The 24,600-nt window shown below is 37.7% G+C and overlaps 1 protein-coding gene across 1 annotated transcript in view; it reads left to right on the top strand.

Moving 5' to 3' along the window:
- Positions 1 to 24,042, top strand: part of HHIP (hedgehog interacting protein) — a 91,838-nt gene extending 67,796 nt beyond the window's left edge. Inside the window, exons 11-13 of the mRNA XM_029940624.1 lie at positions 1,813 to 1,894; positions 17,840 to 17,988; positions 20,979 to 24,042. Coding sequence (XP_029796484.1) covers positions 1,813 to 1,894; positions 17,840 to 17,988; positions 20,979 to 21,172 — 425 coding nt within the window. The 3' untranslated portion in view covers positions 21,173 to 24,042. The remainder of the gene's footprint in view (positions 1 to 1,812; positions 1,895 to 17,839; positions 17,989 to 20,978) is intronic.
- The last annotated feature ends 558 nt before the right edge of the window (positions 24,043 to 24,600 follow it).

Genomic DNA, 24,600 nt, shown 5'->3' with positions numbered 1-24,600 from the left:
AGACCTTGCTGCAAATGACTCCCCATCAATTATGTTAGTGTCACCACCATTGGTTAAAATATCCAAACATCTATCTGCACTAAAAACTGAGTTGGGAGCAGACCTAACAAATAAAGCATATACAATCTTCATTGTCTAAAAGCTACAGCATCGTGTATACCCTATAGTTAAAATTAAACCTGCTTTCACTGAATTATGCCTTAAGGTAATACTCTTTGGCTTTAATTAAGAGCCATCTGGGGGTACCTGGCTGGCTCAGTTGGCAGAGCATCCAACTCTTGATCTCAGGTGGCGGGCTCAAGCCCCATGTTGGTGTATACATACGTATATGTATATCGATATAGACGCCATAGATATCTTTTTGCAGTGTCGATTGGTGATAAATGCTTTGGAGAGAAGTCCCATTGTGAAGAGGGGTTGAGATTGCTACCTCTAGGGTTGGGAGAAGTGCAGTTTTAAATTGTCAGCAAAGATGATATTTATGTACAGACTTGAAGGGGGAAGGAACAGTCAACCTAATGGAGGCCTAGTGAGGGACAGAAGGCTGGGACAACTTGGGACAGATGCTGAGACAGGTGGAGCCTGGAACAGAAGCCGAGATAAGAACGGAGTCAGGAGCTGACGGGAAGAGCCTGAAACAGAAGGGCCTCCTGAGACAGGAACCAGGCACAGGAGCTGCCTCATGTGTACAAAGCCAAGAGGCCTTTGAGGCTAGGGAAGAGTGACCAAGAGGGTGAAGCATTGGGGATGAGGTCAGAGCAGTAAGGGGGGACATCACAGGCCACTGTCAGGACTTACTTTTGCTCTGAGAGAGATTAGAAGCCACTGAAAGTATAAAAACAAACGAACGTGATCCAACTTAAATGATGTAACTTGCTTTAAATGTCTTCTATGGATGAAATTAAACATAGAAGAACAAAACAGGAAGCAGAAGATCAGTTAGGAGGATGCTGCCCTATTCCAGGACAAACTGGTATCTGCTTGCTCTGGAATCGTAGTAGGATGAGGGCGGAAGTGACTGAATTCTGGATGCACTGGGAGAGTAGACTTGTGAGACTCTCATAATCTTTTTTAAAAAAATTTTTTTAATGTTTACTTATGTTTGAGAGAGAGAGAGGGAGAGACATAGTGTGAGTGAGAGAGAGGCAGAGAGAGAGAGAGAGAGAGAGAGACACAGAATCCAAAGCAGGCTCCAGGCTCTGAGCTGTCAGCACAGAGCCCCATGTGGCTCGGACCCATGAACTGTGAGATCCTGACCTGAGCCGAAGTCGGGCGCTTAACTGACTGAGCCACCCAGGTGCTCCAGAGAGTCTCATAATCTTTAAGCAAGTGATCTTCTTGAGGATGTGAGGAGATATATAGAGAGATACAGATACACGACACACACATGCATGTGCACACACACGTATATACATACACATACATATATACATATGTATACACATATTCAAATAGATATATAAATTAAATATAAAATATCTGTTTATTGGGGCACCTGGGTGGCGCAGTCGGTCAGGACTCCCACTTTGGCTCGGGTCATGATCTCATGGTCCATGGATTTGAGTCCCATGTTGGGCTCCGTGCTGACAGCTCAGAGCCTGGAGCCTGCTTCGGATTCTATGTCTTCCTCTCTCTCTGCCCCTCCCCTGCTCGCACTCTGTCTCACTTTCTCTCTCTCAAAAATAAATAAACATTTAAAAAATTAAATAAATAAATAAAGGTCCATTTATTTATATAAAATATCTGCTTAGACGATAGAAAGTAAGGTCTTATAATACTGCAAATTAACTTACTGTATATCTCTCTTCACAGGTGAAGTTTACATTCTATCAAGTAGTAAAAGTATGACCCAGACTTACAATGGAAAACTCTACAAAATTGTAGATCCCAAAAGGTGAGATCTCTTTATATTCCTTCAAGTCAAGTGATTTGTCCAAGTGTTTTAGTGTCTTCACATTAGGGACAATGAATTGCAATTAGCAATCAACAGAGATGAACACTTCTACCTTGTCCGTATGCTAAGTGATGTCCTGGGAGGACCCTCAGCTCCAGTCTGTGAGGGCTAGACTTGACCCTGCTGAACTTTAAAAGCCTCACTGTACCCACATATTCATGCCATTCTTGTTGCCATCAAAGAGCAGCATTTGATTTGTGGAATCAGCGTCCTCAGTTACACGCCAGGGAAGGACTCTAATGTGAAAGGGTGTGGCTTTGGCTTTCATGTTGCAAGCAATAAACCCTCCTTTTCCTTCTAGAAAACTAGAAGCATATTGGCAGACCTTATAGCTATTCAGTATGATTTTTTTGGTCAGGTAATCAAGATAAGCTATTTGGCAGTTTGAACATCTGAACCTCATTTCAAAACTATCTGGATACTCATGGCTCTCACACAGGCTTGTGACTAAACAAATGAAAACTAAAGAAATGTTGTCATTTACCTCAGCAAGAAGAATACTTGGTGTTTAATCTTTTACTTTTATTTTTTTTAATGTTTAGTTTTGAGAGAGAGAGAGAGACAGAGCCTGAACAGGGGAGGAGCAGAGAGAGAGGGAGACACAGAATCCAAAGCAGGCTCCAGGCTCTGAGCTGTCAGCACAGAGTCCAATGCGGGGCTCAAACTCATGAACTGTGAGATCATGACCTCAGCTGATGTCAGATGCTTACCTGACTGAGTCACTCAGACGCCCCTAACTTTTATTTTTTTAATGTTTATTTATTTATTTTGACGGGGGCAGAGATAGAGAGCACGAGCAGAGAAGGGGCAGAAAGAGAGGGACAGAAAGAGTCTCAAGCAGGCTCCACACTGTCAGCACAAAGCCGGATATGGGGCTCAATCTCAAGAACCATGAGGTCATGACCTGAGCTGAAATCAAGAGTTAGACACTTAACCAACTGAGCTATCCTGACTGTTTAATGCTTTGAAGAACACATTTCCCCCTCTTGCTCTTTTCCACTCACCCATCACATCATTCTCTTGAATCATAATTAATCAGTTATTAATTTCATGGATAAAGTTGGAACTATCAGAAGCTCATAAAATTACATACTGTCGAAAATATATTAGTCATAAGTTTAGAAATAACTGTTACAGAACCTAGGTTCTACTGTTGAATACACTGTCATCAGACTCTAGCTCCACCATGCTGTGAATTTTAAATTCTTTCTGTATTAACTTAACTTCCTGAACCCATTTGCATATTTAAATTCCCAAATTTCATCTTTTAAAAAATTATTTTTTAATGTTATTTATATTTAAAAGAGAGAGAGAGCACAAGTAGGGAGAGGCAGAAAGAGAGGGAGACACAAAATATAAAGCAGGCTCCAGGGTCCAAGCTGTCAGCACAGAGCCTGATGTGGGGCTCAAACCCACAAGCTCTGAGATCATGGCCTGAGCCAAAGTTAGACACCCAACCAACTGAGCCCTCCAGGCACCCCTCACATCTCTTTTAGAAGAATAAATTTTGATAATCTAAAAAGTTTGCTAAAAGCAAACTTACACTTTAAAAATATTAGCTGTAAGTTATAGTGTATGTTTTTTCCCCCCAGAAAACAAAATAAGAGAGTTTTGTCCTCTTCCCATACCACAAAACACTACCTTTCTTGGAAAAAGTGTAAGTTGACATTAGTACTGCAGAACAAAAAGAGGAGAGATCAGTCCTCAATGGTCTCTTGGCATATCATTTTCCTCCAGGATAAGAGAAGCACCTATTTATATGTTGTAGTTCTTTTCCTCCTTGGGTGTGAAACAAATGTCCTCTTTGTGAAAAGCAAAGTAATGAATGAAAAAAAGAACAGGCACTTTAGTGGTGGTTGAAGTTGGCAATATTAAGAACAAAAATCAAACTAATGTTAATTTACAAAGCATCCTAATGATTCATAATGGTGGCTGTCTAGGGATTTCACTCAGATCTAATGCCCTTCATTTCACAATAGTCACTGTTATTTCATTATGTTTGCCAAAGTTGATATGCTTTTACAAGCTTCCTGGTAGTATTGTAATGAATTCTTCCTCCTTCTCACAAAATCTTTCTCTCGTCATCTGGATTGTTTAGTCTGCTGGTGGTGAGCTGAGGTGAATTTTACACCTTCAATCCATTATTAGTGTCTAATTACCAGAGTTTCCATAAGGGACCTTGGCTTTGTGATCTGGGGGCCTTCTCTAGTAGGGTGGTCTCAGAGTGACATACCTGAAAGTCCTGACTTCTCATTACGGTGCCTGTTTCTGGTGAGTCCTGTCACGTGTGGGGCCAGGGTTCAGATGTATGTTTGGTTTCCAGAAGGTGGGGGGAGTAACAGAGTCCCAAACACACTGTCCTTGTCCACAGGCATAGACATAAATTTCAAGATTAAACCAACTATAAGAAAACAAATGTTTTCATAAACATTTGTTGGGAGCCTCATGCTGTTTTAATTTGGATGCCAACATTTATTATTATGGTATTTCTCCTTAGAAGAGTTGAAGTTCTGTATAAGCAGACACTTTAGTGTATGTGAAGGGGATTATTTTAGAAACATGAGCTAATTACTAGCTTAACAGTGTTCAGGACATCTGCTTCAGAGCCAAACTGTTTCTCCAAAACTTTTGAGAGAGAATTTGAAGAAAGAGGCTCATCAACTAAAAAAAAAAAATAGATATTTCTTGTTATAGCAAAAACTAACTCAAACTAAAATCTTAGGTTAATTGTATTCTTGTGAAGGAGCTCCCAGACTTGTTACAATAATGTTTTCAGAATTATTACTTTCAAACAGCCCTTGACTCATGGTCCTGGAAGAGAATAACACCAAATTATAAAATTTTTATATTCTATATTACATATTACAGAAGTTACATTCTTACCATAGATTTATGGTTTTTTATACTTTTCCCTGCACACACACACACACACACACACACACACACACACTCTCATATGCAAGAAAGACGAGAGAGTTAAAACCATATGCAATATTCTTAAGTCATTTTGGCAAAACTAGATTAGGTTACAGCATTGCCACTTCAGTCCCTAAGGACAATTGGCCTAATGCTATATGTTACATAATCATTTACATAATCATTTTACAGTGGGCATCCTTTTCAGAGAAGGATGGGAAGATAACCTGTTAGAAAAATCAAAACTCATTATTTATAATCATAAAAAATGAAAATTTAATAATACTACAACCAGGTTTTCCTAAGAGTTAACTATAACTCAGGAGTCATTTAAGGAAAAAGTAGAGAAGGAATGAATTTTCTTCCATGTTAGAACATTGAGGGGCACCTGGGTGGCTCAGTTGGTTAAGTGTTTAACTTCAGCTCAGGTCAGGATCTCGTGGTCCATGAGTTCGAGCCCTGTGTCAGTGTCTGTGCTGACAGTTGAGAGCCTAGAGCCTGCTTCGGATTCTGTGTCTCTCCTTCCATCTCTGCACCTCTCCTGCTCGCACTCTGTCTCTCTCTCTCTCTGTTAAGCAGTAAAAAACATAAAAACATTGAACACACTTCAGGAATATTGTCAAAGGTGAACCCGCTGCATCTCGTGACAGAGTGGAGTTAGGATCAAGTCAATAACTATCACCCAGCTTCCTGAGTCAACTCACTGGATCCCCAAAAGTCTCCAGGACTGGGTCCTGCCAGCCCTTGTCTAGGGGAGCTCCTTTGGCCAACAGTTCCAAAAAACAGATTTCAAACATTGAGTATAAGAGTGCCATCCATGACTAATCAAGACTAGGAACAAGTCTATCCTGCCAGGACATGGAGTCAACTGGTCTTGTCTCCGAATCTTCCTTACTGAGGGACCCTGCATCAAATTATTTCAGCCCTCTTTGCCCCTTTGCTCCTCAAGAGAGTACAGTTGGTCATTCTGCCCCTTCCTCATTTCTGTGGAGTGTTTTTGAAGATAGTTAAATACTACATTTAGAACATAGTAAATTCTGTAGTATGGTTGGTATTCATTCTATGCATTCAAGAATTATTTTCATGTGAGGCACCTGGCTAGCTCAGTTGGAAAAGTGTGCGAGGTCTGATATCAGGGTCATGAGTTGGAGCCCCACGTTGGGTGTAGAGATTACTTAACTAAAACTTTAAGACAAAAACATGTTTAAAAAAATAGAATTATTTTTAGGCAATCGCTCACCTTTCCAGTTCTCTTCCCAAAATTAGGGTAAAGGTGTCTGTGGCGCTTTCAGGAGCTCTTAATACTTATTTTCCAAATGTCAAAGCATCATGCCCTAGTTGCTTGCACTGAATTAAATTTTTTCAGAACAAAACAAATGCTCGTGTGGGATGGAAATTAAAGAATTCTAGCAGTTACATACCTTCCAAGATTTATTTTTATAGAACACAATTTTTTTCATACCACTTCCAAAGATTCTTTAATTTTTGTGTCAGACGAACTTAAACCAAATGACCTTTCTTAAAAATTTTGAAACGTTTCCAGAGTTATTTCTCCAGGAATCTGTAAAACAAAATTCTTCTTAATCATATTGATTTAATTACTGTGTAGTCAGTCTTACTCTATTTTAACATAGTGCTTATCTGTTATCCAACCACGTCCCACAGACCATTCCCTTAAGAGGTCTATAAATTAACAATGCAAATTCCAGGCTTGAGAGGTCATCTTCTAGAAAATGTATCTTCAAACTCTTGCGTGACCAGTATCAAAAACTGCTCCCCGTGCATCCTCCCCATCCCACCCTTCCATGGCCCTACTTATTGCCTTTTGTTTATTTTTTTCTTAATATCCTCATCCTACTCCTTATTATCCTGGATGCTGAGGAGTGCTTTTAAAAAAAAAATCACTTCATAAGGGGAAATCAGTTCTGTTTATCCTTCGCATATGTCTCAGGGAGCCTGCAGGCAGCCCTGCAATCCTAAGGAAAGTCACACATAATAGAGAGGCTTTAGCCCAATAAGCCAGTCTAGTCCCAATTCATCAGTCAAAGTTTTATGCAAGTGGCCCCCCTAGGTTGATAAATCCCCACAGCGCCTGTTGACCCAGCTGCTGAGTCCTCTTGCTGCAGGCGGTGTTTTCATGGCCACCCTGACAGTAACACAAACTGTTTAGCAGCTCCATTGACCTTTCAGCTATTAACAGGGACACAGGCTCCACTAGGGACTAGTTTTCAAACATGACAGAATTTCTTAACACTAGAGGTCATGAACAAGTATATGCCCTATAAAAATCCATTCAGCATGGTGGATTTGAAGTCTAAAAGACAAGAAAGCACGTTTTACGTGTTTGCTATTCTTCTTCTTCTACATATGCGATAACTAAAAATGGATATATTCTCATCTGTCAGCTTATATTTTATTTGTAATGTGCTATTCTTTATGTTGTGATGCATAACACGCTTTTGACGACAAATGCTTTCTAAGCTGCCCTATATTGTTTGAAATTTTGAAGATAATATTACAAAAGAACGGGATAAGATCAAACTACAAACTTTTAATGAATGGAGGAACTTGCATACATAATGTATGGTAATGACCTAAGTATAACTGGAATTTTGGTCATACTTTACCAGGATTTGCATATCGATACATATGCACACACGTTGAAATCTACTCAGGTAATCCACACCCAGCTGCCTAGACCCCCCACCTATTTTGAAATAAACAGAAAATATTACATAATAATTTATTTAAAAAATTATTGTCACTTAAAATGCATATATAAGATATTCTCTGTCTCTCTCTCTCTCCATATATAGACATATAGCTCTCCTATTTCCTGGAAATGTGACATATGACCATAGCATTCAAGGGAATTTTCTGCTTTATGCAACTGTAGTCTCTCTTAAACTATCAGTTTTGACAGATGAAATATCAATTCCTAGAGTAACTTTACAGATTGCAATGAAGACTGGATTGAATTGCCACTGAAAATGAAAAATACGAACAATGAAGAATATATGCGAAAATTCTTTTTTTAGTTTTTTTGTTTTGTTTTGTTTTGTTTTTTTGAGAAAGAGAGACAGAGCATGAGCAGGGGAGGGGCAGAGAAAGAAGGAGACACAGAACTGGAAGCAGGCTCCAGGCTCTGAGCTGTCAGCACAGAACCTAGTATGGGGCTCAAACCCACGAACCGCAAGATCATAACCTAAGCCGAAGCCAGACACTTAGCAGACTGAGGCACCCAAGTGCCCCAAGAGTTAAAAGTTCTTAAAAGCATTTCTTTTTAATTCCCATGTTGCTCCCCTGCCTAGAGCAATGGTGCAAGTCAGATATTAGATCGCCTAAATATTTTATACTTTCATTGTAAGGCAGCGTGGTATCAGGTATTGCAGGAATTGATATAAAGACAGATTTAACCTTGCATAAAACAGCTCCATTAATTGGTAAAAAGATGTTTTCTAGAGGAAGGTGGACTTATTAATTAATTAATTTATTTATTTATTTAAGATTTTATTTTTAAGTAATCTCTACACCCAATATGGGGCTTGAATTTACAGCCCCAAGACCAAGATTCACGTGTTCTATCAACTGAGCCAGCCAGGTAGGTTCCCTAAGAAAGATTTTAGCATCTTTTTCTTTCTTCTTTCTTTCTTTCTTTCTTTTTTGTTACTAATTCAACAATAATCTGTTGTTTACATGACCTGTTTTTGTTAACATTGACAAAAGAATCAAAAAATGTAACAACAAAATTTGGGAATTTGTCCGCCTAATAGTCTTGAAAGAGAATTTAAACCAACGTTCTTGTGCTCTTTTGAAAGACAGAAAGAAACTTGTATCGAAATGCTGCTTCCCATTTGAAGCCTTTAGTGATATTTAAAATTTCTGCCTTCCTATGATGTAAAATTAAAACACTGGTACCTCTACAGCTTTATAAGTGAGAAAAAGATTTATTTATTTTGGTAATTTTTTAAAGAAAATACTGTAGGCTTTTAAGTCTTTTGAATTATAATGTAATCAAGGTGTTTTATATGCCCAGTTTCCCAATTACAGACATTTCTTACTTAGCGTCTAACATTTTTTTTTATCAATTATAGTTTAGAAATTAAGTTTTTAAGCTAAAATTGCTTTTGGACATAAAATTCTAAAAAGAATAGATTTCCTTCTTCATATTAGGGAGCAATGGCATTGACTTTTTATTGTACTCCAATTCTTCAGTTTTTATTTTTATCAGAGTAAGTATACTGTTAAACTCCATGATTAAATCAGGAGATTCTATCAATCTACAAGTATCTTTTATCTGTTTCCTTTGTTCAGATATGTAGTATGTGCTACAGAAGGAGAATCTAAATGAGAATTTAGTCCCATCCTCTAAGGAACTAAGTTTTATTTTAAATTGGGAGATCACATACATTATTAAAAAGGAAAATAATATTATTTGAGATAAATAACACTTTGGGACAAAAACAATTATGCAAGAACATTGTACATTGTAAACTGCAGTATTAATGGTCCAGAAAACTATGGATACAGAGATGGGTAAGATTCACCAGGATTTGGCTCCCTGGCCCAGTCCATTCTGCTACTCTGTGATTTTCTTTAACACTAACTCTCATGTAAAAGAGAACAATAACTATATAAAATGGAAATTATGTAGCTTTCAAGCAAGTATGGCCATTATTAGAAGAAAAAGAACAAACCCTCAGGCAGGCTGTTGCAAAAGCAGAGGCGGCTTCTCAACTGAGAGGTAAAATGAAAAGTGAGCCCCTGCACTGGGTTTTCCTCCCCCAAGAGGCGGTCCTGCAGCCCCAGCTCTGTGCAAGTTGCACTTCCCAGGAGTTCAAAGCTCACCTCACCACCATTTTGGTTTTTTGTGTCTCTGATCTCAGCTGAGGCAGCCTCCAGCTGTCTGGGCTCTCTCCCAAGGTACCAGGTGCTTTAGTTACAAAGTTGCACAGATCTTGAAGGACCTTCTTCGCCATCCTTATTCTTCACATAAACCCAATTATTTTTAGTATGCAGTTTTGTAGCATAGAAGATTTTTCAGGAATGTATACAATGAATTAAAGTGGAAATGCCTATTTTTCTGTACCCATTGCTAATAATTGGGGTAGACCTGTTTCTGAATTTAGGACATAATAGGGCATAAATTGAAAACATAATGCAACAGACATTGAAGGCAGTTTAATCAAATTGGACTTTTTTTGGTAAAAAGAGATGGCATTATCATCTAGTTTCACTAATTATTTCTCCTAGGTTTTCCCTTTGAGGAAATAACTTCATAACTTTTTATTTCCTAATTTTCCCATGAAAATACATATGCATTGGGGTAACCTGAAAAGTTGAATGAAGGAAATCCATAAACCCTTTTATATACTTGTGTATTGCAGTGGTGGTATTTCGCTGGTGCGATTAACAGGGACTAAAATGTGGGTGCCTTGCTCCCTTTTTCCTAAAGAAAGAGGGCCAGCTGAATGGAAAGGACGTGCTCTAAGATATAGTTACAGACTGTGTGTAACTAGCTATGTGAAAGCCATTTAATCTCTTTATACATGTTCTGTGCCTGTAACTTGGGGAGTAACAGGACTAGCATTGCCTCATGAGGATAAAGTTGAATATGAAATTGCTGAAAGTGTAAGTGTCCTCATTATTTGGTTTTATTGTGGTTGCATCCTTAACCATAGAACAGAATTTAGTGACATTTATGAAAATTCTGATCATCTTGTTAGCCCGAGGCTGCTAACCCATGGCTCCCTTCACCCAGTCATCACTGCCTCTGCCCTTTTGAGTTTAGTGCTCACTCATTCTCAGACTGGCTGGGTATCAAAGCCAGGCAGCATGACTTCTGAGTGAGCATATGCTCAGCATTTAAACTGCAGACCTCAAAATGAAGACAACATTGGTCTCAAAGAAAAAGGCCGAGGCCCTGCCCCATTTTTTCAGCACATTTCAGAACAGAAAAATGTAGTAATTCAAAGCAATAACTAGAAAAAAAAAAAAAAACATCGGCTTTTTCCATCCTAAATTGGAATTCTAGAAATATAAAGTACAAATTAAAACATGATATGATACATAATGTATATAAGTTCAGAGCTAGCCTCTTTTTTTGCATGTTTATTTATTTATTTATTTATTTTGAGAGAGAGAGAGAGAGAGAGAGAGAGAGTGAGGGAAGGGCAGAGGCTTGAGAGAGAGAATCCCAAGCAGCCTCTGCACTGTGGGTGCAGGGCTTGATCTCACAAACCACGAGATCATGACCTGAGCCAAAACCAAGAGTCAGACACCTAACCAACTGAACCGGCAATAGTGCCCCCAGAGCTATTCTTGAATTTAAATTATCTTTCCTATACTCCAATATCAAGGTTGTTTGAGATATATATAAAAAGATATTTCTGCAGCCTACATGTAATATAATAGGACAGCATTCCTTAAGGATATCTCAAATAGTACCTGAAAAATACTGTTTGGAAATGCCTACTGCCAACTCTATGGCCATAAAGTCCCAGTGAGACCAGAATTGCATGGCTATGTTCTTTTCCCTGGAATATGATTATATTACAAATGTATAAGATTCCTTACAGTCAAATTGAATTTATATGATGCATTGTCATACTAGCTGCCACAAAAGTGGCCACGTGTAGTCCCCAAACATGCTGTACATCCAGTGGAGTCCAAAATTCTACTCCACTCTGGATAAACTGACACTGAAAAGAGAAATGTCAACATGAGCAAGAAGAATTTAGTGAACATCCACACTAAAGAAAATTATCCAGACTTCAAAAAAAAATCAATTTATATATTGACCTTGGAAAAAGGCACTAAAATGGGTATGTGAAAGCTGAGGATACAGTCCTACTAAGCCAGTGCTGTGCCTGTGCCCCAGGCTACCCAGATAAGAAACAGTAAAACCTGTCCCATTATGAGAAGTTTCAATTCCCTTAGCTCTTTTTAGCTAACAGTGCTGAGTATTGGTCTTAGAAATGATGAGTGGTTAAGGATTATCTCTGTGTATCAAAATGCTTACCCATTAAACCATAGAATTTATGGTGGCATCCAAAGACTGCCTTCCTGTGCAGAGGTGAGAACGCCATCCAGTCATACAGTTTCAAAGCGTTCTCTACTTAGAGGCTCCTGGCCGCACTAATTCTTGACCACGCTAATTGCTACTGGCTAGGAAATGGCCCTAAGTTTGGACAGTGCCTCTCAAACTTGAATACGCAAGTGAATCACCTGACATGCTGGGTAAAGTATGGAATCAGTAAGTCTGGAGTGGGGCCTGAGATTCTATATTTCTAACAAACTCCTAGGTGACACTGGTTCTCTCGGTCTGGAACCATACTATGAGTGGTAAACATTCCCATGAGAATAGGAAGAAGCATGGAAGAAAAATAGTTTTGTAAAGGTTACAGTTCCAAAGGAACATTTTTCCATGTGTCCCAACGTGAATAGAAATAAAAGAATAAGACAGTTCTTACATCGCCTTATGCCCTTAAGCGGATTGTTGGCTAAGAGAAGCCATAGAATTATTACTTCTTCTGAAACAGCTAATGAGTCAGGATTTTACAAATAAGTATTACTCATGATTATGTACTTTGTTTTACAACAACATGAATTTAAAATCTGGGCCCCTGACAAAAATTTTAGAATGTGTCCCTTTACTTTTTGTAAAAAATACAATAGACAGATTTCTGACATGTTCAATTTGAAGACCAGGCCTGCTCAGATCAGACTTATCCTTGTGCTTCCAAACAGATACACAGAAGACTTCTCATTGATTGACTGATTGAATTAAATGTCATAAAATTAAAACCATCTATAATCTCACTACCTAGAAATATCACTCTTAGTCTTAGCTAGTCACAAAGTCATCACGTGTGATGTTACGAATCACTTATGCATCTCAACTTTTTTCTTTATTTCAAAAAAGTACCTAAACCTTTATGATACTACCAAACAAAGTACGTTTCTAAGAAAATGTAGATTAGAAAAATGTAGTAATCCAAAGCAATGTCTAGGAAAACAAACAAACAAACAAAACACATTGGCTTTATCCATCCTAAATTGGAATTCTAGAAATATACGGTACAAATTTAAAATTGTAATAGGACATGTAATGTACATAAGTTCAAAGCTATTCTCTCTCTCTCTCTTTTTTTTTCCATTGATTTTCCAGAAACAACGCTTAATGCATTAAAGAATTTGGGGCAATTTTCTGGCACTAGTCCTTACTGTTTCATTGTCAAGTGTAAAAAGATTATAAAAGTGTGTCTTTCTGATTTAAATTAAGTTTGAGGACTATAGCGATAACTATTACCAATGGGTTTGATATATTCTGTATTACAAACCTAAACATCCTTTGGGATGTTAGTCTGTTGTTTATTTACTATGAATAGGATTAGTGTAAAAGTGTTTCTTTTAAAATGAAAATGAATTTAACCATGGCTTAGAAGAATTTTGTAAGATTTGAGTTAATTTATGCACTAGAGAGTAATGTAGCAAGTGTTTTTAGTTTTAAGCTTATGATATAAAAGTATAACAATTAGATTAGATAAATAGCCCATATACTCCTAATACTTTTACTCAGGAGCACAGAAAAGAAATACTCTCTTAAAATTCCATATTCGTATTTACTCATTCATTCAACAATTTGTAAGTATCTTCCATGTGCTCTACATTTTTCTAGGTCCTGGAGAGACATAAGAGAAGAGAGGGAAATTTATATTCCAGAACAGGCATTTGAGAAAGTTTCTACTATATGCATTCAATAAACACTTATTGAATGCCTCTGAAGTGTTTTCCTAGCTCCTACGTATATAAGTAGTTGATGGAGACAAAATACTTTGGTGGCTTAAATATCATCTTTCTAAAATATTCCTCAATCCTAAACTAAATGCTTCCTTGTCTGTATTCCTATGTTACTGTATATATATGCATGTATATCATAACGCAAGTCACACTGCATTATATTTGAATATTCGAATGTCTGTCTTCCCTGTGGTGTCTCCATCAAGACTGGAACCCTTTTTCATTTATGTCTTATCCCCATGAGGAGCACAGTACTTGCCTGAGGGAGTGACTGGTATTGAAGAGAGTTGAATATGTCACTTTGGCCTTCAGAACGCTTTCACTTCAGTGGGAATGGGAAAGGAGAGAGGAGAACTCATTCATTAAGAGAAGTGAAGTTCTGTAAGAGATGGGCTATCCTTCCTGTAAATTTTCAATTAAAGAATCCCCAATAGAATAACAATTTAAAAAGAGAGAGAGCATTTATTTAACATGCTAAGTGAGGAATGTTAGTTGGCCACTTCATAAAAGAAAAAAATTATTTTCCTAGATATTTAACAAAATTTTTAATGTTTACTTAATTTTTGAGAAAGAGAGAGAGACAGAGCATGAGCAGGGGAGGGGCAGAGAGAGAGGGAGACATAGAATTCAAAGCAGGTTCTAGGCTCTGAGCTGTCAGCACAGAGCCCAATGCGGGGCTCGAACTCACAGACCGAGAGATCATGATCTGAGCCGAAGTCGGTCGCTTAACTAACAGAGCCACCCAGGTGCCCCAATATTTAAATAAAAACTTAAGGGAATCATGTTTATATATGACAGCCACACAGTCTTATATAAGCTAAAGTAAACAAGCCCACATATGAAATGATTACATCTGAAGAAAGATAACCATTTACTAAATCTTAGGCAAAAAACAACTTAGAATCCCCCCACCCATCTGAGTTTCCAGATATTTGAATGGTGGAAAATAGTCAAAGCATCTAAGTAGAGGATCAGCAGGGAAACAAGAAGCAGATGCCCTGCTCTGAAGAACTGTGTTTCATAGGGTCCTTATCTCTCACACCCTCATTCCTCTTCCCAGTAAACACGGAATCAGTGCCCCTACGCTTTGACTTAAATGGGCAACATCTTCGGGTGGTTTTGTTTAGCTGATCACTTATATTCTTGTAAATGGTGTCTTCTTTTTATTTATTTTTTTATGTTTTTTTTTAAGTTTTTTTTATGTTTTATTTATTTTTGATACAGAGAGAGACAGAGCATGAGAGGGGGAGGGGCAGAGAGAGAAGGACACAGAACCGGAAGCAGGCTCCAGGCTCTGAGCTAGCTGTCAGCACAGAGCCTGACATGGGGCTCGAACACACGAACGTGAGATCTGACCTGAGCCGAAGTCGGAGGCTCAACCGACTGAGCCACCCAGGCGCCCCTTTTTTATGTTTTGAGAAAGAGAGAGAGCACAAGGAGGGGCAGAGAGAGAAGAGTCAGAGGATCCAAAGCAGGCTCTGTGTTGACAGCAGAGAGCCCCATAAGAGGCTCGAGATCATGACCTGAGCTGTAGTCTCAGGCTTGACTGAGTCAGCCAGATGCCCTGGTGCTCTTTCTCTCTAAATTCATCTGCTCAAGCATAAACCATACTGCCAAGCAGTATATGAGCTATGTGCCTACATTTTTTGCATCATATATAACATGTGACTTATTTTTGAATAAATCTTTTTTTTTAATATTTATTTTTGAGAGAGAGAGAGCGTGAGTAGGGAAGGGGCAGAGAGAGAGCGAGACAGAGGATCCAAAGTGGGCTCTGGGCTGGCATGGGCTTGATCTCACGAACTGTGAGATCATGACCTGAGCCAGAGTCAAACATCAGCTGACTACATTACTCTCTAGTGCATAAATTAACTCAACATCCAGGTGCCCCTGACATGCTCTGCTTTTGAGTCTTTTTTTCTTGAATAAGTCAGAAAGACAGTAAATGAGTGAGTAATCAGTAGAAACTAGATAAACAGAATTTGGTTACCAGCAAAATTTGAACAATACCTGTTGATTGAATGCCCGTGACTCAGAAGAACTTCATGGCTGTTGAAAAACAGCTCTTCTAGTGTTCAAAAATGGCACCATTGTTTCACAAAATAGGAATTTTATTTTATTTTATTTTATTTTAAAGTTTGTTTATTTATTTTGAGAAAGAGGGAGGGACAGAAAAAGGAAGAGAGAGAATCCCAAGCAGGCTCCATGTTTTCAGCACAGAGCCTGATGCGGGGCTCAGGTTTGTGAGATCATGACCTGAGCCGAAATCAAGAGTCCAATGCTTAACTCACTGAGCCACCCACCTGCCCCAAGAATTTGATTGAGAAACAAATAGAGCTGACTTGGGGTACTCAACAAGGAAACAGGAAGGTGAAAGTAATGCCCCCCCCCCACTTTCCTTGGCCTAACTGTTAGACTTTTTCTCCACCTCATTTCACTTTGCCCTTACTCCTAGAAAGACTCCCTTTCTTGGGGATCCCATGGAAATTAATCATGTTGTCTGAGTGAAAATATGCTCAGTCCATGGAATATCTTGAGAACTTTTCACAAAAATTGACCACTTCTAGATTTAAATAAGAGGTTGAATAGATTTAAGGGAGTTTTCTGAATTGTCACATTAATTGCTAAACACAGTACTTTCAACATAGAGTGGGATTTTTATCCAAGAGAGAAGCTAAAGAGGTCACTATGTGCTTTGAATTCGGTTTTGAGTCATTGTAGACACAGCCTGAGGTCAGGCCCCAAAGTATTTTCACTGCCAGAGGGACAGAACAAGATCACCTGTCTCAAGAAAAAGGAGTCTGAAAGCCTAATTATTTGCTTCTCTTAGAAGGCTATATCATTTACTTCTTCTGGTAGCTTTGACCTTTAATTATCACCTTCTTTGTTATGGCCCTTAAGGAGTCCAACTGCTGGGGCCTTCCTAATGGTGGCAATTTGACCGATTTGACAAGTGCTGAGTATTTGTTTACATTCCTGAACTAAAACGCACCTTCTTCCCACCCTGTGGCCCAGGCAGCCAGGCAGCGGTGACTAATGGAGGGGTCCCACGTCACACTGTTTCTCCAAGATTAGGTGATGAGCAGTTGTGACCATGCTTCTAGCCTGACTTGAAAGACAACCTCTTATTTCAAAAACGTAAAAACCATAAAAAATCTTCTTCTGAAGCCATCTCTAAGTGATGGCAGGTATGGAGCAATTAAAACCAAGTCTGACTTCTTAGCAGATAGCGATGTTTCTGCTTGTTGCTAATAGCATTGTTTTTTTTCATAGAAGGACAAAATAAAAGATCTGAAAATGTATGTAGATATATGGATTATTTTTTGCATAAAGGGTTGAAAATTTGAATGCATCATACACACATACATACTCACAAACACACACACACACGATATCCCTGCAGGAAAAATCAGTCTGAGAAAGGTATTTTAAGAGAAACATAAATTAAACAAAAGTGGATTCCCCAGTTTTTTTAGGCTGTGAGTGCTCATTTGCATAAATGCCTTCCCCCTGTGATATTGCCAAATATGCCACTAACAAGTGAAACATATCTCGGATATTATTCCTAAACATTTTTGTAAACCTGGGAGGAGGGGAGTTTTAAAATATGTTATCTTTATTTTAAGAATTTTAATTGCTAAAAATGTTTAGCTACCAAATAGAAAGCACCAATATAATATAATGATAGTATTAATCAATGAATTTTGATCATGATACAGTTTCTTGTACCGTTTTTTAATTTAAAACATTTTTTTAATTTTTATTTATTTTTGAGAGAGGGAGACAATGAGTATGAGCAGGGGAGGGTCAGAGAGAGAGGGAGTGACAGAATCAGAAGCAGGCTCCAGGTTCTGAGCTGTCAGCACAGAGCCTGACGCGGGGCTTGAACCCACAAACTGTGAGATCATGACCTGAGCCAAAGTCGGCCACTTAATTGACTGAGCCACCCAGGTGCCCCTGTACTGTTTATTATGATGTTCTCTGGCTCGGAACTAGTTAGTTTGTTTCTTCATTGGTGTGTATTTTCTATTCTCAGAAAGTTGTTAATCTTTCTGAGTTGCTTAAAAGCACGGAAAAAAATGCTTTGCAAGGTACAAAATCACGGGATTTCATCCTAACACTGATTTTTGACCAAAATACATTTTCGACTGTTGTCTTTTGACGCAGACCTCTCATGCCTGAGGAATGCAGAGCCGTGGTACAACCCGCACAGACACTGACTTCGGAATGCTCCCGGCTCTGTCGGAATGGTTACTGTACCCCCACGGGCAAGTGCTGCTGCACTCCAGGATGGGAAGGGGACTTCTGCAGAATCGGTTAGTATGTCTGTTGTGCCCAGGAAAGACTGGGCATGGGACAGTCCTTAGGAACTCAAGAACTCATCTAGAATTATCTACTGTTCACAATTTAGCCAGTCTGTTTCTGACTTGCAAATGAAATCTTTCCCATTCTCCTAATGAAAACAATTCACTTATATAAGTTAATCATAAATGTCAGAAGACTTAAATAATTGAGTCCTTTCAAACGGTGAAAAATGAAAACAGCACAACTAGATCATCTGTACAGGCTCACAGTCCTAGGTTTGAGATTTCACACCAGCCAATGACCTAGTGTTTGCAAAGCCCCTCTCCAAGTGCCAGCATTTTCCAGACACCCTATAAATGCCCTCCCTAACTTTACTGCTTGCCTTCTTGCTACAGAGCACTAAAAACAGGGTTTTTCAGTGGGTGTTATTAAATAAAAAGGGGAAAACGCAATTATCTAGAGGCACATTATGAGATTTTTTTAATTCTTTTTGCCAGTCTCTTGTGAACCATCAACTAGGTACGCAGCTGCTCAGAGACAGCAGAAGAGATTGATTCCATGGTTGCTCTGTCCTTTACCAGGGATTTCCTCAATTATATACGATGATGTTTAAATTCTACTTGGCGTGAAGAAGAAAATTAGATAAATTCAGATACCTAGAGTATAGGATGTATATATTGAAAATCTATTTTAAGGAGATTATTTTTTCTTTTTATCTGTATGAGATGATGGGTGTTAGCTAAGTCTGTTTGTGGGAGTCACTTCAGGATGTAGGTAAACCAACCCATCGTGCTGTGCACCTGAAACTTATACAATGATATATGCCAGTTGTTTCTCAGTAAAACTAGAAGAGATTTGTGTAAGGATAAATGCATCTTTAATGCATTGTCAACAATCGGCATATGCATATTACTTATAAATATTTCAATATTAAAGTACCTCTTGCCAATGAGAATTTGTTCCAAATTAATACTTAACATTATGTTTTATGTGTAAATGTTGCCTTTTCTTTATTTTAAACAGAGAATTTATTCCAAATTAATACTTATTATATTTTATGTATAAATGTTACCTTTTCTTTATTTTAAACATATATTTGTTTCAAAAACTCTAACCATAACTTGTCTATATATTGTCTAACAAAATGGAGGCCATATTTAAAGTCACATGCACAGTGTACATTTTAAGTTTAAATTGATTCAGCACTAATAACACTACATGGTTGACTAATACTATGGTTATATATCGAGGAGAGAGTTATCATAATTAAAAGTCTACCAAAATTAGGTAATTACATTAGTTAAAATAAATGCTCATATTTTATTTACCCATTCTTGCTTCTTTTTCTTTGGTTGACAAAAAAATGAGGATCAGTGTTCAAATGCACAGTCTAATTCTTGATAACGTGCCTTCATCCTGCGCCCTTTAATGCCTGACAATACCTATTCTCTCTGCTTCTTTTATATAGTGTCCATTCTCTTTCACTCCTTACTTTGCATTTTGCCTAACTTCTTAAGTCACCTCAAGTGATCAGATAACAAATATTTATTGGGTGGCTTCTAGTAAGAATATGTTTAAACTGAGGATAAACAAATTATTTTGAATATAGGTAGCATTATACAAACCATTATAAATAATAATAAGTGATGTACATGAAAATTGACATTCTTTGATGGGACATGAAGTTTTATTTCAGTACTTTAATCTTCTACTAATCAGTTTAAATATATAAGATCAGAACCATTTTATAAAAGTAATCTATTTATAATCTTTTTGACCCAAGCAAGAACTTTATTCATATACTAACATAGTTCATCAACCACAAATTTAAAAAAGAAAATTATCTTACTATTCTCTTGTTTTTTCTTTTCCATTTGTCAACCACAGACCCCTGGATTTTGATTAATGCATTTGCAAAGGTTAAAATAACCCTGTCCCATGAAAGTATGAAGATACATGTTCAAGGAATTTGTTTCTGTCTACAGTGGCTGCACAGTCCACATTTATCCCATCAGTAAAAGACAACTTCTAAAACCAATTTTATCTCTACATCTCATTTTAGCAGTAAATCTTTACATTTCCAACCTATATTATTGTGGCAAAAGTCCTTTTATGAAGAGAGTCGCCCTGAAAAGGACTGGCCGACTGCACTGCCCCAAAAGGGGCTGCAAACGTAATCAGAGACAAAGCAATACTGCGCACCCCATGGGAGCTAAGGGAAGAGGAGTCCACGGGAGCTATCCTGTCTAACCCAAGCTGACCACTGACCGTTCCTGTTTATTTCACTGGCGATGCTGAAGCCGCTGGGTCTCCCTTTCAGCCCAGGCCCTTCCCACGTTAAGGTCCTACCCTGGAGACAGGGGAACGTAGAGTTACTTGGAAGGCCCTCGTTGGAAACGCCCTCATGGAGCAGAGATATTTGATTTTTTTTTTTTTGCTTTATTTATTTATTTATGTATTTTTTCTGTTTATTTATTTATTTTTTTAACATATGCAATTATTTTCCATCATTTACACTACAGTAGTTACAATTATACCCCAAACAGAAAAGCAAAGTAAAAAATCAAAACCCCAACTTCTGTTTCATGTAATTAGACTTATACAGAAATTAGAAGGTTAAGTAACAACTAGTTAATCACCTAATTTCACAGCTATCTGAAGTGGCGATCGTTATATAGCAGCTTATCTATGATACATTCAAGATACATGATACAATTTATTACTTCAGTTCTGTGAAGGATTGGAATGGTTTCCCATGATCTCTGCTTCCCTGGAAATGCCTCCCATTCTCTACTGAGTTCTAGCTCCCACCTAACTGGGGGCCTGGAAATCTTCTTTCCTACTTGTTATTTATTATCTTTTGGATTATTGTTTGACTGGCTACCTCCTTCTTCCCCTCCCTTCCCTTAGTCATCAAATATTTGTTGGCCTCATTGCTCGGTGCTGTTTCTGACATGCAGAATGAGAGTGTGATTTTACTGCCTTTTTTTTCCCCTGCCAGCAAAATGTGACCCAGCATGTCGTCACGGAGGTGTCTGTGTTCGACCAAACAAGTGCCTCTGTAAAAAAGGATATCTTGGTCCTCAGTGTGAGCAAGTGGACAGAAACACCCGCAGAGTGGCCAGGGCAGGTATTCTTGATCAGATCATTGACATGACATCTTATTTGCTGGATCTAACAAGTTACATTGTATAGTTTCTGAGACTGTTTGAATATTCCTTTCCAATGGGCATTTATTTTTTATCCTGTCATTAAAAAGAAAGACTGTTATCCTGCTACACACTTCCTGTGATTTCATTTTCTTTTATTAATTTAAAAAGAATTTCCAGAAATGTGCAGATCCTGTGTGTGTATGTTGGCACGTTTGTTCACATATGCACATACACACACACACTCACAACCCCTATTCGTGTGGTTGCATAACATATGGGTTTTAAATATATATATGTATTTCCTTGTGTGGCATAATTTACACAGAAATTCCATTGTAAATTGATAACGGGATTTTTATGTCATCAGAAGAGATTATCTGACTTCCCAGGAATTTTCTGTCTGTAATAACTAAAGTCAACTTTAATGGAGTTTTGAAACATTACTGTGCAATCTGATGGATCTAATAAAAAAGGCAATATTTTTATATTAAAGGATTATAATGTGAGAGAATGTTTCAGAACTCCCTGATGAATTTCTAAATGGGCAACTTGATATAAAATTGTAATCTTCAGTTGTATCAATGTATCCAGTTACAGAATGTTACCCACTTACCTTTTTATTGGCAGAGAAATGGTTACTCTAGTTTAATCTCAAGATTGTTTCCAAGTGTTTTATAATTAAATCATAACGGCATATTCTGAAATGGATCTTCCTAAAAGGTCTGCTTTTATTATATATAGTATCTAACAATGGGCACTGGGTCTGTGTTACCTATTTATATTTTTTATTTTATTTTTATAATGTAGACATCACCTAGATGAGACACCTTTGCCCTGTCCTGTAAAATACTAAAGTTACATTTCTCACCAACTTAATTGGAAAGAAGGGGAGTGAGAAAGCAAACAGTCTTTAATGTGCTGTGGATCTAATCTAGCAATGTGCCCTTGTGCCAACATGTAATCATTAACAACGGAGGAAAAAGCAAGAAAACAGCCAATCCTTATAAAATTCCAGCTTTAAACATATGTAAAGTGCTTTTCACCATAGCAAGACTGTCAGAGTATACGTGATTAGGACATTGCAGATTTCACACTGAACGAACCTCCCTGCAGAAGAGCTCACTGTTTCTAACAAATCCGGGCGATGTAAGCTGTCACTTGTACACATTTTTAAAATACTAATTCTTGCCAAATATGAGTCTTAATGTATATGTTCCTTTTAAGAATTCAGTGAAAGTCCTCTTTGGTTAATGTATGAATAAATTTCTGTAAATGTTCTGTTCAGGTTTTTAAAGGAATGCCATGATCTAATTTAAAACTGCAAGAAGGCTGATAGGCATTTTTTGTACTGGTTTTTGAGGCTGGCTCTCCACCTTTGGATTGTAACAAAATCATAAGTCCTCCTTGCACTACTGAGAAAACGTCTATCGTGACTGGCACACACCCGCTATTGGTTGCCCTTCTGTAAACATCTGTCCTTCCAGAATCTAAATTGTAGACCAGGATAGATGATGAGCACAGGCTGACTTTCCACTCCCGTTCTTTCCCTTTGGGAATATGAACCTCAATTAAAAGGAATAAAATCGTGTAACTAGTATTTCTCTATTGTTTTAAAGTGAGAGGTTTGCAATTAAAGCACTGTGAGCATTTATGTAGAAAGGTTGGTTAAGTACACTGCTCTTGTCTTCCATATATGATTGCTTAAGTTTCAAGTGACCTCATGCCAAATGGAAATGGGTTGAGAAATCTTGGTTCAGTGCTTAGTGAACAATAGCCTGCGTTAAAAAGTGCATGCATAATTTTGCACAATTTAGATTCAATTGACAGTCTATTCAAAGAAGTCTCAGGATTAAATGAGCATGGAGACCAAATTGCCCTCTTACCCCAGAAAAGGGGTGGTCCCTTCCAGTCACACTAACACTTCATTGGCCCAAGAGTGTGACAAATCTTGCAATGAACCTGCAGTAGCCCGCATCTGGAGGTTAATAGCCGTCTTTTGTCTCCTTCGCTTTCTCTTCATAGCCCTTTTACTGAATTCCATCACAGAAAGTTTTACAATTAAAAAAAAATGTCCTGACAACCATTTTTGTAAATGGACCTTACCATCTAATCGTCCCTTATTCAACGTGGGTGACATTAACAAAATGTGAACTTCTGGTGAGAGAGCCAGCTGTCTAAATCTGTCAAATTGTGCAGTTTTATTACACATTCTCCTGTTCATAGTTTCACTGAAAACAATAAGGATACTGCTATATATTCAGCAAAATCTGAAAAATCCAGGGTTTCGCCTTACACACTTAATCTTTCCATCTCTTCCAAAAGAATCATTCCAAGTGAAAAGGTGTTATATTGCCATCAGTCCTCCTGTTTAAAGATATCTATATTAAATTCAGCAGACCCAGACTTTTTACACAGTCCTTTCCCAAGTGAAAGAGTTTCAAATGTCTTAGAAAAACATATGTACCCCAGGTGTCACTGCCTTTTCTTTTGTGAATCATTAGAATAAAAGGCCAAACTCTCTAAAAGAGAAGATAGCAAGATCCATGGATATTAAACCTGAGCAAAGAAAGTCAAGTCGTTGTCATTTCTTTTTGTTCTTGGGAGAGACGTAAATAGTAATGGCTAATTGATGGCGACATTATTTTAAACTCAGTGATCATTTCAAAAAAAATCTTTTGACTTTTTTTTCCAATCATATTTTTAAACTGTGACTGGAGAATTTTCTTGAATGATCCATGATAGGCAGATAGGAATTGGTTACAAGTATGAGCCAGGGAAAAGTTATTGTTCTATCATGTGAATGGCATCGTCCGCTTGGTTCTGAAAGCACACAATCAGAATGGAGAAAATTATGTCCTTGGTGTGAATGTAGATGTGTGCGATAAAGATAAAATAAAGAAACAGAAACATTAATATTATTATCCCTTTGTCCATTCTGGAGCTTAAACCCTGGGTGTCAATTTAATGTGAAATGCTGTTATGGAAGTTAGAAAGGGTTGGAAAAAAACTTTCTACCACGGCTTTTGCCAAATTCTTGTCCTGCTTAATAGAACCTTGTTTTCTGGCCAGTTATTTAAGGTAATGAGAAGAAAACTGAATTAGCACATCATTAGATTGAAAAGAAAATAAGAGTTAAAAAAAAAACCTGAGGGATGATCAGAAGTTCCATCTATAGCTTTTCTTCTTGGAATTTTGTTTCAGTGTGGCTATTGTAAAGTATATGTCTTATTCTATCACAAAGAATATGCAGAAGTTTTCTCAGACCAGTGGACTATCTCATAAAGAAAGAGCAGAGAAACATATCCATACAACATAGACACATGATCTGAATAGAAAACCATTCTCTTTTTCATTTATATACTTCATAGTAGGCATCTCTTATCTATTGATTTCTTTGAAAATAATTACATACCAATGTATTAACAACTTTAATGTTTTTTTCTATCTTAAGTCTTTTATCTTTGAATCATA

This window comes from Suricata suricatta, chromosome 1, assembly GCF_006229205.1.
Source record: "Suricata suricatta isolate VVHF042 chromosome 1, meerkat_22Aug2017_6uvM2_HiC, whole genome shotgun sequence".
Lineage (NCBI taxonomy): Eukaryota > Metazoa > Chordata > Mammalia > Carnivora > Herpestidae > Suricata > Suricata suricatta.
Note: the sequence above shows the minus strand (reverse complement) of the source record. Positions and strands in the feature narration are given on the sequence as shown.